This window comes from Cynocephalus volans, chromosome 7 (genome assembly GCF_027409185.1).
Source record: "Cynocephalus volans isolate mCynVol1 chromosome 7, mCynVol1.pri, whole genome shotgun sequence".
NCBI lineage: Eukaryota > Metazoa > Chordata > Mammalia > Dermoptera > Cynocephalidae > Cynocephalus > Cynocephalus volans.
This window is the reverse complement of record NC_084466.1, coordinates 16,778,829-16,794,817: the sequence shown is the minus strand read 5'-3', so window position 1 is coordinate 16,794,817 and position 15,989 is coordinate 16,778,829. Positions and strand designations below refer to the sequence as shown.

The following is a 15,989-nucleotide window of genomic DNA, read 5'->3' as shown; positions in this document are numbered from 1 at the left end:
TTAGGAGGGAAGCTACAGGTAGTCAATAGAAGATTTTAACCAGTGGAGTCACAAAGTCAGATTTTCATCACAGAAGTTCATTTTGAAGGCACTGTGTAAAGTAGTTTGAATAACTATTTTGGGGGCGGGGAAGACTGAGAGCACTGCAGACCAAAGATCAGAGAAGTAGCAAGTTAAAAGCTCAATGCACACATGCAGAGAGAAAAAGAACTGAACTAAAGTAGTGGAACTTTGAATGGGGAGAAGACATATTCCAAATATGTATAACAGGATGACAAAAGAATTTGGTGCATAATAATATAGATCATACAAAGGTACTTCAGAAAGCTGGTAGCAAAATGGAATTAAAAGATAATACGAGTCTTTCCATGAAGTTTTTGAAGACCCCTCATATGTGATCACCTGACTTTTAAGAATATTCTACAAGCCCAAGGATAGGTAGAAAATGCCTCACGTTACTATCATGACTATAAGATGCTAAATTATAAAAGCATTATAGAGCTATATATAAGCTATGCAGATATATATAAAATCTGTATATTATTTTACTATACTTTTTTCAGTAACTTTTTAACCAAACGTATTTAAAATACATTAATACAGATCTTTATCTGAAGCACATTCAGTAGGAGCAGCCAGAACTACATCTTTGATCAAGGCAGGGCTTCCATGACCAGATCCTGAACAGAAAAACAAAGCTGAAGTAGAGCCACATCTGAGTGCATATAAATGAATAAATTAAAAACTCTTGACCGAAAATCAGGCATAAATGAATTCAGCTGAACAAGGTAACAAGATGTCCGTAACAGTTCTGAGACCTTGTTTAGTTTATTTAGGCCTCAAGAGTCTCTTAATCTAGAGCATGCATTAGTTCAAAGAACAACTATAGACAGATACTGGTTTGCAGATCACAATTCTGATGAACCCACCTCATCTAAACAATTCACAGCATTCTCCCATCCTGCTTTAAAAAAAAAAAATCCATCATCCTAACTTTATTATAAATAAAAACTTCAATGTAAATAAATACAGACAAAGCTTCCTAAGCTAGTGTGTCACCAATGAGCTACAGGTTTATGGAGGTAATGATCCCTTCAGGACCCACACAGCATCTGGGCAGGACATGGGCCATTCTGAGTTCCTGGGTCAGTCACTTCTACCTATAAGCAGGCTCATCTATTGCCTCAGTGTACTTTACATACAGTATTATTGTTTGTTATGTGTTGCTGAAAATGGCTAGGAAGCCATTTGGTATAAGCAAAATAATATACTATTTCCTACTTTTAAAGAATTTTTGAGAACACAATAATATTAAAAACATTTCTTTCAGCTTAAATTCCAAACTAAGAAACAACATGTTCACCCTTGTCTCCAGTCTCAGATGAACACATGTAGGATTATATTCATTAAATTTTTAAAAAACAAAAGTATGTAAGTCTATGACTTTTCATTCTACTTAAGTACAGAGATAGAAAACTTACTTTTAACTTGGGTATCATCCAATGCTTTGTATTCTGTACTCTTAATTGCTAGTTCTACACCATAGCCAGATAAGTACATTTTCCGTGAGCTTGGTTTCTGTTCAAACACATGTATTTTATAAAAAGAGAAAATACTTTGTCAAATATATTGTTTTAAATTCAGTGTATTAAGACATTAGGTAAATTACTAATATTGAAGGTTTTTAATCACTGTGAAATTATTATTACTTGGGGACTTTTATACTCTCTGCATAGTCTACCAAGGAACCAGAATTTGGTTGATGAATACTCCTTTACTTTCTAAAAACTTTGTCATGACTCTACTACTTTAATTACTTTTTAAAAAGTAAATTACTTTTGAAAAAATATGATCTTTTTCTGTTATACCATGACAACTTCCCCATGTCTCCGAAGAGTTAACTAAGGGTCTAATACAGTCAAGTTTCAGCAAAACTGTACTCCTTTTAGAGACTTCCACAAGATTTACTAAATCAGCAAAGGCAATTCATTTGCTAGTTGTCTAGATGTAGGACAACTAGAGTGTTGCCTAAAGGAGGGGCAAAGGAAAAAAACTTAGTGCCTTAGAAATATGATTAAATTTTTCTTCAAGTCTCTCAATGATTAAACTATATCAAATACTACAAATTAATATCTGTTCTTATAATGAGGGGTTACAGGTGAATAAAACTGAGTTGTCTGAAATATTTATGATCAGAATTTTGGTAGTTAATTTTCCTCTTTTTATAAAGGCAAATATAAAATTTACTTTTAGAGATTACCCCTTCAAGCAAGAGAAGTCACCACATTTTATTCAAAAAGAAGCAATCTGGATGGATGTACACTATATTTTAGAAGATATCTAAGGTTTTTTTTTTTCCAATTTCCAGACTGAAATTCTTAGCAGTTCTGCTGCAATTATTATCATTTGGCATATTATTTCAGTGGTTAGGAAACCAGTTTAACCTAGTGCTCAGCAAATCCCTGGAAGATGCTACATGTCTTTGCTTAATTTCAGGCTTGCACAGGGGCAGTTCTGTAATCCTAAACATGATAGAGGAAGGGGTAGAAATTAGAGGGAAGGAGAACCTTAATTGTGTATTACTCTTTTTATTCTCTACTTTCCTCCCTAAACTTTCCCCCAGCCTTAAAATAAGTATTTGAGCAGAGTGACTACTCCCTGACATGTTCTATTTCCAAATAAGACTATGTAACAATTAGTTTCAGATAGGCAGACAAGTATTTAACATTGCTGCCTATACTAAAATTTAATTTGCTAATTTCTCAGGCATATGCTATAATGAAAGATACCATATGGAAACTAGGTTATTTACTACAGTAATCTAACAAAGTTGAAAGTTTTTTAGAGTTTTTTATTTCATACAACTCAATTTAAAAATAGACTTTGAATATTCACTCAAAAGACAATTGGCTGGTGACTAAGCAAATCGAAGCTGTAAAACCACATATCTTGTTACAGTTTATGAAAGAAATGCAATTTCACATAGTCAATTTCCATTATCAGTTCTGGAAAGTTATTAGCTCCTCAGTAATAAAAAAATGTTTATTGAATTCATATTTACTTTCCCATTTGAAAATGTATTAATATAAAATTTGAACTGTAGTTTAAAAAGTTTGTATTTGCAAACCAAAATGTTCATAGGTCAAATCTGCTGAAGAGAAAAAATTTTCTTCATTTTTCTATTTCTTTTCCCCACAAAAAGGCATCTGTCCAAAAGGCAGCATAAATAAGTCTACTTTTATTAGAATTACATGTTGACTAGATTTACATTATAGCTATTTTGAATGTATAAGATGTCATTCATTAAATAGAATGCTATAATTTGATGCTACAAATGCCAAAGTGTTAATATGATTTCACAGTGTAATAACTTGGGACAGATTCTCAATAAATGGGCATACCTCCTTGAGGGGCATATTAGAATCACTTGGGGGAAATTTAAAGAAGATACTTATATCTCCCACTCCCACTTGTTTTCTGATTTGCTTCTCATCTCCACCCCACCCAGTAGAGAATAACAGCCTTAACGTGCCACTGTTATTGATGGTAATGCATCTATCCTTCTGGCAAACTCAGTTAGGAAAAAGATTGAGAATTATTGGCATAAGAGTATTAGACTATATAAAATGTTTTGTGTGCATACTCTAGCCCCTTACTCTTGATCCTCTTTTCTTTCTTTCACATTTAGTTTTTCTTGAAATGCTTTTATCATCACCTAACATAAATGTATTTATTTGTTTTGTATCTCCTGCCACTAAAATGGAAGTTCTCTGAGAACAAGGAATGTTTCTATTTTATTCACTGTTATATGAACAGTGCCTGGCACAAAGGAATTCAAATATTTATGAAATTAATGACTTAAACTTGTCTTTACAAATTATACACATATCCTATACAACCACACTTTATATTTTACTTTATAGATCTTTGTGTAGATTACGCAAATATCTATCTTCTATTTTGCCAATACACTCAAGAATACTAAGATTTTCCCACTTCTATTAATTAGCAATAACTCACCCAAAATTATACAATGAACAATTAAAGTTGAGAATGATAAATCACAAGGAGAAAAAACATTTCATATGATGTTATTACAGGACAAGTCCCCAGGTGGGTTTGGCAACCTAGCTCTTCCCTGCTGTCTCACTTGTAGTTCCCAGAATAACTACAAAGTGACCTGGGAATGCAACATTCTGAGATAAAGAGGAACTGACTAGAACAGCCTGGGCTCTGTTCCTGTCACTCCTAGAACAGGATGTCTTTAAACACTTTAGCCTAGATTGTCAAGTGCCCCTGCGGGATAAAACCCAGGGCAGAGGATGCTTTCAGTTTCCCTCAACTGGGGGCAACATGGAGCACAGGCACATGAAACTCCGTCCATCCTGGGCCTTGGGGGAGGAATGGCTTGCCATGAATCCTAGGTTTCTACTGTCCCTTGCTGCCAACCTGTGAGTAATAAAGTTGCTTCATTTAACTTGTGTGATATTTCTGTCTCACCAGACTTATGTAAGTGGATTGATATTGGTACATGTTATGGGCAAGATGTTTAGAGTCCTCCCCTGAGACTGATACTGTTGCTTCACTAATTATCAAAATATAGAAAACAAAATTAAGATACTGAAATGAGCTATTCATCTTCCATCACCAGTACTTAGCACAGTGCCCAACTCATTGGCATTTGTGAAAGATCATTATACTAGTGCCCAGAAATGAATAACCGTTTCTCATGTCCACACACTTTTGCAAAGTGGCCTTCCTACCAAGAAATAGTTCCAATTCTTTTGAATCTGGCTGGCCTTGTGACTTACTCATACAATGTGGCAGAAGTGTCAGTGTATTATTTCTTGGGCCTAGGGCTTCAGAGGCATTGCAACTTCCACTCTTGACTTTTTGAGACTCTAAGCCAACCATTATGTGAGGAATCACAATCTAACCTACTGTAAAATGAGAGGTCATGCAGAAGAGAACCAAGGAACTCCAGCCATCGGCCAGAACCAACTGCCAGACAGGTGTGTGAGGATAACTTGAACACTCAAGCCCTAATCTGGTACTGTGACTACCACTGCATGAATGAGACCAGCAGAAGAAATGCCCAGACTGTCAACCAACAGAATAAAAAATTATTATAAGTTGTTACCACCTTAAGCCGCTAGGTTTGTTACACAGCAATTCAGGCACAGACATAGCATCCAATAAACGTGCAAGGAGGGAGAAAGGAAGGGAAGACAGATTCTTCCTCACAAATTTCTGTCTCAAAGAAAACCTAGTTTTCCACATAAATAGTGGTAATTTATGTTTTTTCATTCTTTTACAATCATATATTACTGCTTTGAGAAGTTAAAAGGTAGCTTCAATCAGCACAAACAAACAAATTCTGGATTCTCCATGTAAGAAGCAAAGCTGTGGAATCAAAGCAGCTCTAGGAGAAAACAATTTTATAATCTTCATATCCTTATTAAAGAGCCACCTAGTTATGACTTCCTCTCTCTTGGATTTGGAAAGTCTCCCTTTCTCCTTGTTCAGTGGACAGATATTAGATAGCATCAGAATCATACGAGAAGCTTTAAAACATATATATTCTCAACCAATATGCCAGATCTACAGAAGCAGGATCTCCAGGGGTGAAAGAAGTTTTTTTAAAAAACACCCCTGTTTGGTGTCAGGGTAGGGAATGAGACTGATAATGGGAGACAAAAGAGACTTTTATTTTTAAAGTTTTCTTCCTTTTATTAAAAAATAGACTTGAAGAAAATATAAACTGTTAACCATCAATTCTGGGTAGTATATAGAAAGAGATTTCTTATATTATTTCCACACTTTTTTGCATTGTAAAATTTTCTCTAAATAAATAAATAAAGCAAGCAGATGGGAAGAGAATGATGACAGTAGAGACAACAGAGAAAAAGTACTTACAGGAAGAAACAGAAACTGAGCATTTGAATACCTGGGACAGATAGCACCAGATGCTAGCGAAGCTGGCATGGAGACATAGCTAGAAATTGACAAAACATTTATAACACCTGCTAAAGGCCAAGTGTGAGCTGATGTGAGAGTGTGAAGCCCCTGGTAGCTCCAAGCACCAGGAGGCTCGCACCTTCTTGCACAAGGAAGATTGGGGAGAGTCCTGAGAAAGCTTCCACCGTGGTACTGGCTGGGACAGAAGAGAAGTAACTGCTGAAATCCACTCAGACATATCTCCCCTATAGAACCAAAGCCTTAATCTTCAGAGGCAAGGGCAATAAAACTGTAGTCATAGGGCACTGGTGGAAACCCACGGCTGATGGGAGAAACAACATAGGTGAAAAGAAAGCTCTAACCCAGAGAAGGGTCAGGAATACCTGCTAGACCCAACATTCTATCTGAAAGAGGGTCAGGAACACTTGGAAATCCAGATTCATACTGTCTGCCTAAAAAGGAGGCTTAATCAGAACATCAGAGAATTAAAACCCTGTCCCCTTTACATGCTCCGCCCCACCCCCAACATACCATTCTAAAAAAAGTTAAATTAAGATAACACTGAAATACAGCTGGGAAAGCTGTAAGAAACATTTTCTCTCTGGGAAGTTGTACAAAGTGAAGATGCAAACCCAAAGCCAAGTGAACAGCAAATGTTAAACCCAACCAGCTCCAGACTACAGTAGCTCAATACTGCTCACACTAAAAGGATGGCCAAGGCTCATGACCAGTATCTATGGTCCTATACAACATGCCCAGGTTTCAACAAAAAAATCACAAGATATCCAAAATACAAGGAAAAAACAAAACAAAAACAAAACAGTCTGAAGAGACAAAGCAATCACCAGTACTAGAATCAGACAGAACAAAAAGGTGTCAGAACTATTAGTAGGGAATATAAAATAACTATGATTAGTATGTTAAGGCTCTAATGGAAAAACTAGACAACACGCATGATCAGAGAGGCAAACTCAACAAATATATGGAAACTATAAGAGACAAATAGCAATGTTAGAAATAAAAATCACAGTAACAGGAATGAAGAATGCCTTCAACAGATTCAGAAGTAAACTTGACATAGCCAAGGAAAAAAATCACTGAACTTAAAGGTAGGTCAATAGAAATTACCCAAATTGAATTCAAAGAAAAAAAATTAGTGGGAAAACAAAACAAAAAACCAGAACAGAATACTCAGGAGCTATGGGACAAAATCAACTGTTCTAGTGTAAACATAATCAGAATCTCAGAAAAAGAAAGAAAATGGAGATGAAGTTGGGAGGGAGGGAAGAGGGAAGCAGGGAAAAATATTAGCCAAGAATTTTTCAAAATTTGTGAGATACTCAACCACACATGCAAGATAAATACCTATGAATCTCATATTCAAATTTCTAAAATTAAAGACAAAGAGAAAATCTCGTACACAGTCAGAAAAAAGACACATTTCCTACAGAGAAACAAAGCAAAAATGGAACAAACAGAACTAGATAGCAAGGTGGTAGATTTTTAAGACCACAATATAGAATTACTTTAAATTAACTCATTGGTTAAGAGACTGTCGGTTAAAATAAAAAAGCAAGATCCAACTATATGCTATCTAAAAAACCCACTTTAAATATAAAGACATAGATAGGTTAAAAGTAAAAAGATGGATAAAGACATATCATGCAAACACTAACCAAAAGAAAGTAGGAATAGATATAATAATATCAGACAAAACAGACTTTAGAACAGGGAGCATTATCAGGGATAAAGAGGGTAAATTACATAATGATATAGGATTGAATTCTACAACTGACCATATAGTGTTAATGTATAAGGATTAATAACAGGACTTCAAAATATATAAGACATAGGGACTGGGTGATTAGCTCAGTTGGTTAGAATGTGGTGCTGATAACATCAGGATTTGGTTCCTGTACAGACTAGCCACAAAAAATAGAAATAAAGACAGACAGAGAGAAAAAATAGGCAAATCTACATTAATAGGCGGAGATTTCAACATTTTTCTCTCAGTAACTGATAGAACAGACAGAAAATCAATAATACAGATGATCTATGAGCCAACATGACCTAATCAATATTTATACAACATTCCCCAATAAAAGCAGAATTCCTTTCAAGTGTACACAGAGCATTCACAAAACTACATTTTATTCTAAGTCATAAAACACAACTTAGCAAATTTTAAAAAATCATACAAAGTATGATCTTGGACCATAACAAAATTAAACTAGAAATCATAAAAAAAAGTCTGGAAGACCACCAAATATTCAAAAATTAACACTTCTAGATAACTGTGGGTCAAAGAGGAAGTCTCCAAAGAAAATTTAAAACATTTGGATTCAAATAAATGTTAAAATACAATATATAAAAATGTGTGGAATTCACATGTAACAACACTTATATTAGAAAAGAAAAAAGATCTACACTCAGTAACCGAAGTACCACCTGATGAAACTAGATATAGATGAAATGAGAAAACTAAACCCTAAGCAAGGCAAAGGAAAAAAATAATAAATATTAAAGTAGAAATGCACAACATTAAAAACATAAAAACAACGGAAAAAGCCACAATGAAACCAAAGCTGTTTGTTGTGAAAGATCAGGAAAATTGATAAACCTCTAGCTCGGGTGAGTGAGGAAAAAAAGAGATGAACAAATTATTACTATCAGTTATAAAAAATAAAAAAAAGTGTGTGTGTGTTGGGGAGGACCATTACTACTTTCCCCTCAAACATTAAACAAAAATAAGAAAATACTATAAACAATTTTCTACCCATAAATTGGACAACTTATGTGTAATGAATCAAATGCATGAAAAAAGCAAACTACCAAAGAATACAAAATAGATAACTTGAATTGTCCCATATCTACCAAAAAAATCACATTTGTAATTAAAAATTTTACAAAGAAGAAACCTCCAGGCCAATATAGTTTCATTTCTACCAAATATTTAAGGAACAAATAATACAAATTTTACAGTCTGTTCCAGGAAACAGAAGAGGGAACACATTCCAGCTGCTCCTTAGATGCCTGCAACAACTTAATACTGATACTAGATAAACATAAGAAAATAAAACTAGAAATCAATATCACTCAGGAACACAAATGTGAAAACCCTAAATAAAATATGAGCAAATTGATCCAGTAATATATAAAAAGCATAAGACATCACAACTAAATGAGATTCATCCAAGGACTGCAAGGCTGTTTCAACATTTGAATATTATTCAGTATAATTTACCATATTAACAGACTGAACAAGTAAAATCATGATTATCTCAATAATTACAGAGAAGCATTTGACAATATTCGACATATATTCATAATAAAAACTCTCAGCAAATTACAAACAGAAGGGAATTTCCTTAACTTAATAAAGGTCATGTTAAAAAAAATAAAAATAAAAAAACCCTACATCTAATATAATATTTAATAGTGAAAGATCAAATGCTTTCCGCCCCAAGATCAAGAAAAGACAAAGATATCCTCTCTCTACTCACATTCAATGTTGAACTAGAAGCCCTAATTATTACAATAAAGTAAGAAAAAGAAATAAATGGCATATAAATTGGAAAGGAAGAAAAACACTAATGAAAGAAATCAAAGGATATTTAAGTAAACCAAGAGATATACAATTTTTATCAACAAGAAGTCTCAATATCGTTAAGATGTTAATTCTCACAAATTTGATTTACATATTCAATGTAATCTCAATCAAAATGCCAGCAGGATTTGTTTGTAGATACAGACAGGCTGATTCTAAGGTTCACATAAAAAGGCAAAGGAACTAGAATAAAAAAAAAATTCTGGAAAAGAATAACAAAGCCGGAGGACTCACATGACCTGATTTTAAGGCTCATTATAAAGCTATTGTAATCAAGCCATGTAGTATTGATGTGAGGATAAGCATACAGATCAACGGCACAGAATAGAGAGGCCAGAAATAGACGCATACAAACAGAGTTAATTATATTTTACAAGGGCATAAAGGAAATTCGATGGAAAAGAAAAATTAATCTTAACACATAACTCACAATTTACACAAAAATCAATGCAAAATGGATCATAAGCCTAAATGTAAAATATAAAACTATAAAATTCCTAGAAGAAAATCTGCATGATCTTGAGATTGGTGATGAATTTTGACATACAACTCCAAAAATATAATCCATTAAAGAATTGGTGAACTGGAGTTTACAAAAAAACTTTTGCTCTGCAAAAGACATTAAGAGAATGATGAGTCACAGATTGTTAGAGTATATTTGCAAATCACATACCTGAGTAATGACTTGTATCCAGAACATATAAAAAACTCTTAAAACTCAAAAAAATAGTTCACTAAAATATATAGGTGGCAAATAAACTCACAGGAAGTCACTTGACTTCATTAGTCATTAGGGAAATGCAAAGTAAAACCATAACGAGATACCACTGCACAACTTTTACAATGGCTAAAATCCCCAAACTGACATTAACAAATGGTTAGGATTTAGAGCAAAAGAACTCTCTTTTATGGCTGGTGGTAATGTAAAATGGTATAACCACTTTGAAATACAATTTGGTATAGTTTATTATAAAGATAAACATTGACTTACCATACAACTAAGCAGTAACACTCCCAGGTGAATTGAGAGTCCAAAACATATATGTGCCTATATGAAAACTTGGTATATGACAAAGTGGAATAAAGACATGACTGTTCAAAGAATGATGTGGGGACCAGTGATTTTCCATATGGAAAAAAACAATTACATTTCTACCCCACGCATATTCATATAAATTCTGGATAGATTAAAGAGTAAAACATAAAGAACAGAACTTTAACTCTTACAAGAAAAGATAAGGAAATGTCTTTATGACATCATGAAGGAAATCATTAAGAAAAAATTGGATAAATTTCACTACATCACAATACTTGTGCTCAGTGAAACAATTTTTCCATAAACAATTTTTTTTAAATACAAGACCAGAAATATACTAGGAGATGTTTACAATTATGGAAGATTAGCATTCAGAATATATAAAAAACACCTTTTAATCATTGAGAAAAATAATCCAATATAAATATAGGCATAGGATATGAATAGGCAATTTACAAGTATATTTGTAATGCTTTATTATATTAAATATTAATATGTAAATCATTAATAATGTGGAAAATGGAATTTAAAACACCCTTTCCATGTTAGAAATATAAAAATAAAAAAGCAAAGTCCTTGCTCTAATGACCATTAAGTTCGAGTGTGCATGTGTGTATGTGTTGGAGGTGTTAAAGAAATAAATTTGAGATACAGTTATAAGTGCTATGAAGTTATTAAAACAGAATAATGTGATACTGTGATTGTAATGGGAAGCTAGGGAAGTGAGGGACAATACAATACATTTGATGAGAAATCTGAGTGACAAAGCAGTCACCTCTCAAAAGAAATGAGGGTAAGAGTATTCCTATACCATGCTTGGCACTTTGGCCTAATACATACTATCAGTATATCAAGTAAATCAGATTTCTTCACTGTGATACATTTTTACTAAAAATAATTGTATTTGAGTCCTAGCAAATATTATATACACATTATTGAAGCACATTTTTGTTTCTTCGTTTGTTTTAAATCTGTGCCAGATATATGAACATGAGGAAAATAATTAAATATGATACCCCCAGAACAGAAGGAATCCTGATATATTTCTCCACATAAAATTCCCATTTGATGTGTTAAGTTAAAAAAGATCTTAAGTAACTATTATGGTGAAAATTATTATGTAAATCTAATAAGGAAATTATCAAAACAATTATTTTTCTAGAGCCAAAGTAATCTTGGAAAAATCAGGCATATACCTGAATATAATGGCGAAGAACATACAGAATTTCTCCATTTTGAGCTTTTTCAGACAATACTTTGTGAAATGAGCCAAATGCTCTAGTACCCATTTCTGCATAGAGAATAACCACTGGTAAGTTCTCTTTGTTTGTAGGAAATTTATGATCTCCTTTAAACAGATACGGTCTGGGCCTAAAATGAAAACAAAACACAACCTTTTAAAAGAAATGAAAGTTAACAGTTTATCGGAAATATGACACTTTATAATTTCTGCTTATCAATTTATAATATACATAATCACAGAAAAATAAATTTACTATGGTGACTTTGTATACATAACTTCTCCTAAATGATAGAAAATAAAAAAATCTGGTTAATCCAAACTTGAATACTAAAAATATTTTTCAACAAGTTTCATTATCTTTAAACAATAGCATATAATGGCAACATAATTTTCAGTGAAATAAAATTTATATTTTCTTTAATTAAAAGGATGTAATTTTTCATTATAGCTCATACTTCCTGAAAACAGATTGCAAATTTTTAAAAAAACAAAGACACTACTGATGGATCTTGGATGTGACTGGTGCCATTGTGCACATAATAAGCACAAAATAGGCCACCAACCTTGTCTCCCACTCCACTAGTACTGGGTTGGTACCTGAAAAACAACTACCACTGCCATAAAAACCCAAGAAAAATCAAAACCCACTAGTATAATAAAAATGGCATCCATGAAGAGAAAACAAACAAAAAAGGCTATCTACAACCCAAGGAACCAACTAATACAGAAAACAAACAGTAAATCAGAAAGAAAGGAACAAAAGACACCTAAGACATCCAGACAAAAATCAATAAAATGCTAGGATTAAATCAACACTTTTAAATAACAACTCTTAATGTAAAAGGATTAAATTCCCCAATCAAAAGACACAGACTGGCTGACTGGATTAAAAAGGAGGACCCAACTATATGCTGCCTTCAAAAGACCCACCTGACCCATAAAGACTCACATAGACTAAGAGTGAAAAGATGGAAAAAGATTTACCATGCAAACAGAAAAGAAAAACGAGCTGGAGCAGCTATTCGTATATCTGATAAAATAGACTTTAAACTAAAAACCATAAAAAGAGATAATGAGGGCCACTGCATAATGACAAAAGGATTGATCCATCAAGAAGACATAACAATCATAAATATATACATACCAAATGATGGAGCAGCCAGATTTACAAAGCAAACTCTATTAGACCTAAAGAAGGAAATAGACACTAATACCATAATAGCAGGGGACCTGAACACCCCACTATCAATATTGGACAGATCATCTAGGCAAAGAATCAGCAGAGAAACACAAGATCTAAACAACACTCTAGACCATTTGGACCTGCAGATATCTACAGAACATTCCATCCAACAACCTCAGAATATTCATTCTTCTCATCAGCACATGGATCATTCTCCAGGATAGATCACATGTTAGGTCACAAATCAAGTCTCAACAAATTCAAAAAAATTGGAAATATCCCATGTATTTTTTCAGACCACAATGGATTAAAACTAGAAATCAGTAACAAACGGAATTCTGGAAACTATACAAACACATGGAAATTAAACAGCATTCTACTTAATGACAAATGGATCCAAGAAGAAATCAAACAGGAAATCAAAATATTTCTTGAAACTAATGAAAACAATGGTACATCATACCCAAACCTGTGGGATAGTGCAAAAGCAGCACCAAGGGGGAAATTTATTTCATTAAATGCTTACTTCAGAAGAATGGAAAGATGGTAAATGAACAACCTAGTGCTTCACCTTAAAGAAACCCAAAGTTAGCAGATGGAAAGAAATCATTAGGATCAGAGCAGAACTTAATGAAATTGAAACCCAAAAAAGATACAAAAGATCAATGAATCAAAGAGTTGGTTTTTTGAAAAGATAAATAAAATTGACAAGCCATTAGCACAGCTAACTAAAAAAAGAAGAGAGAGACCCAAATAACAAAAATTAGAAATGAATAAGGTGATATTACAACTGATACCTCTGAAATACAAGGAATCATTTGGGACTACTATAAATAACTATATGCCAACAAATTTGAAAATCTGGAGGAAATGGATAAATTTCTGGACACACACAAGCTACCAAAACTGAGCCAAGAAGATGTAGAAAATCTGAACAGACCAATAACAATAAAATAGATTGAAGCTGTTATCAGAAGATTCCCAACAAAGAAAATCCCAGGACCATATGGATTCGCAGCAGAATTCTACCAAACATTCAAAGAAGAATTGACACCAATTCTCTACAAACTATTTCAAAAGACTGAAATAGAGGCAATTCTCCCAAACTCATTCTGTGAAGCAAATGTCACCCTGATACCAAAACAAGGTAAAGATACAACAAAAAAAGAAAACTACAGGCCAATACCCTTGATGAATATAGATGCAAAAATCCTCAATAAAATACTAGCTAAGAGAAAACAGCAACACATACTCAAAATTATACACGTTGATCAAGTGGGATTCATCCCAGGGATGCAAGGTTGGTTCAACATATTCAAATCAATAAATGTGATACACCATATCAATAAAATCAAACACAAGGATCATATGATCATCTCTATAGATGCTGAAAAACTATTTGATAATACTCAACACTCGTTCATGATAAAGACTCTCTACAAGTTAGGCACAGATGGAAACTCAACATAATTAAAGCCATATATGATAAATCCACTGCCCATACCATCCTGAATGGATGGAATTAGACAAGGATGCCCAAACAGTGTTGGAAGTACTAGCCAGAGCAATCAAAGAAGAGAAGGAAATAAAGGGCATCCAAATTGGAAAAGATGAAGTCAAACTGTCCCTGTTTGCAGATGATATGATCCTATATATCAAACAGCCTAAAGCCTCTACAAAAAAACTCCTGGAGTTGATAAATGATTTCAGCAAAGTTGCAGGATACAAAATCAATACACAAAAATCAGTAGCATTTCTATTCTCCAATAGTGAACAGGCAGAAAGAGAAATCAAGAAAGCTTGCCCATTTACAACAGCCACCAAAAAAATAAAATACTTAGGAATGAGTTAACCAAGGATGTGAAAAATCTCTATCATGAGAACTACAAACCACTGCTTAGAGAAATTAAAGAGGACACAAGAAGATAGAAAGATATCCCATGCTCTTGGATTGGAAGAATCAACATTGTGAAAATGTCCATACTACCCAAAGTGATATACAAATTCAATGTAATCCCCATCAAAATTCCAAAGACATTTTTCTCAGAAATGGAAAAAACTATCCAGACATTTACATGTAATAACAAAAGACCACGCATAGCCAAAGCAATTCTGAGCCAAAAAAATAATAATAATAATAAAGTGGAGTCATAACACTACCTGACTTTAAACTATACTACAAAGCTATAATAACCAAAACAGCATGGTACTGGTATAAAAACAGACACACAGATCAAGGAAAAGAATAGAGAATCCAGAAATCAACCCACACACCTACAGCCATCTGATCTTTGACAAAGGCATCAAGCCTATATACTGGGGAAGAGAGTGCCTCTTCAGTAAATGGTGCTGGGATAACTGGATATCCAAAAGCAGGAAAATGAAACTAGACCCATACGTCTCACCATATACTAAAATCTATTCAAAATGGATTAAAGAATTAAATATACACCCTGAAACAATAAAACTTCTTAAAAAAACATATGAGAAACACTTTTCACGAAGTAGGAATAGGTAGAGACTTCATGAATATGACCCCAAAAGCACAGGTAATCAAAGGAAAAATAAACAAATGGGATTATATCAAACTAAAACCTTCTGCACAGCAAAAGAAACAATTAACAGAGTTAAAAGACAACCAACAGAGTGGGAGAAAATATTTGCAAAATATATATCTGACAAAGGATTAATATCCAGAATATACAAGGAACTGAAACAACTTTACAGCAAAAACAAGTAACCCAATTTAAAAATGGGCAAAAGAGCTAACTAGGCATTTCCCAAAGGAAGATATACAAATGGCCAAAGACACATGAAAAAATGTTCAATATCACGCAGAATTCAGGAAATGCAAATCAAGACCACGTTGAGATGTCACCATCTACTATCCAAAAGAGTGTGAATGATAAATGCTGGGAAGGTTGCGGAGAAAAAGGAAACCTCATACATTGTTGGTGGGACT

General features: G+C 33.5%; 1 protein-coding gene across 1 annotated transcript in view; it reads right to left on the bottom strand.

The window, feature by feature from the left end:
• The window catches only part of UGGT2 (UDP-glucose glycoprotein glucosyltransferase 2), a 187,900-nt gene that overhangs the window by 145,347 nt on the left and 26,564 nt on the right, over window positions 1-15,989 (bottom strand). The window contains exons 5-6 of the mRNA XM_063101517.1: window positions 11,798-11,972; window positions 1,482-1,578 (exon numbers count right to left, since the gene is read on the bottom strand). Coding sequence (XP_062957587.1) covers window positions 1,482-1,578; window positions 11,798-11,972 — 272 coding nt within the window. The remainder of the gene's footprint in view (window positions 1-1,481; window positions 1,579-11,797; window positions 11,973-15,989) is intronic.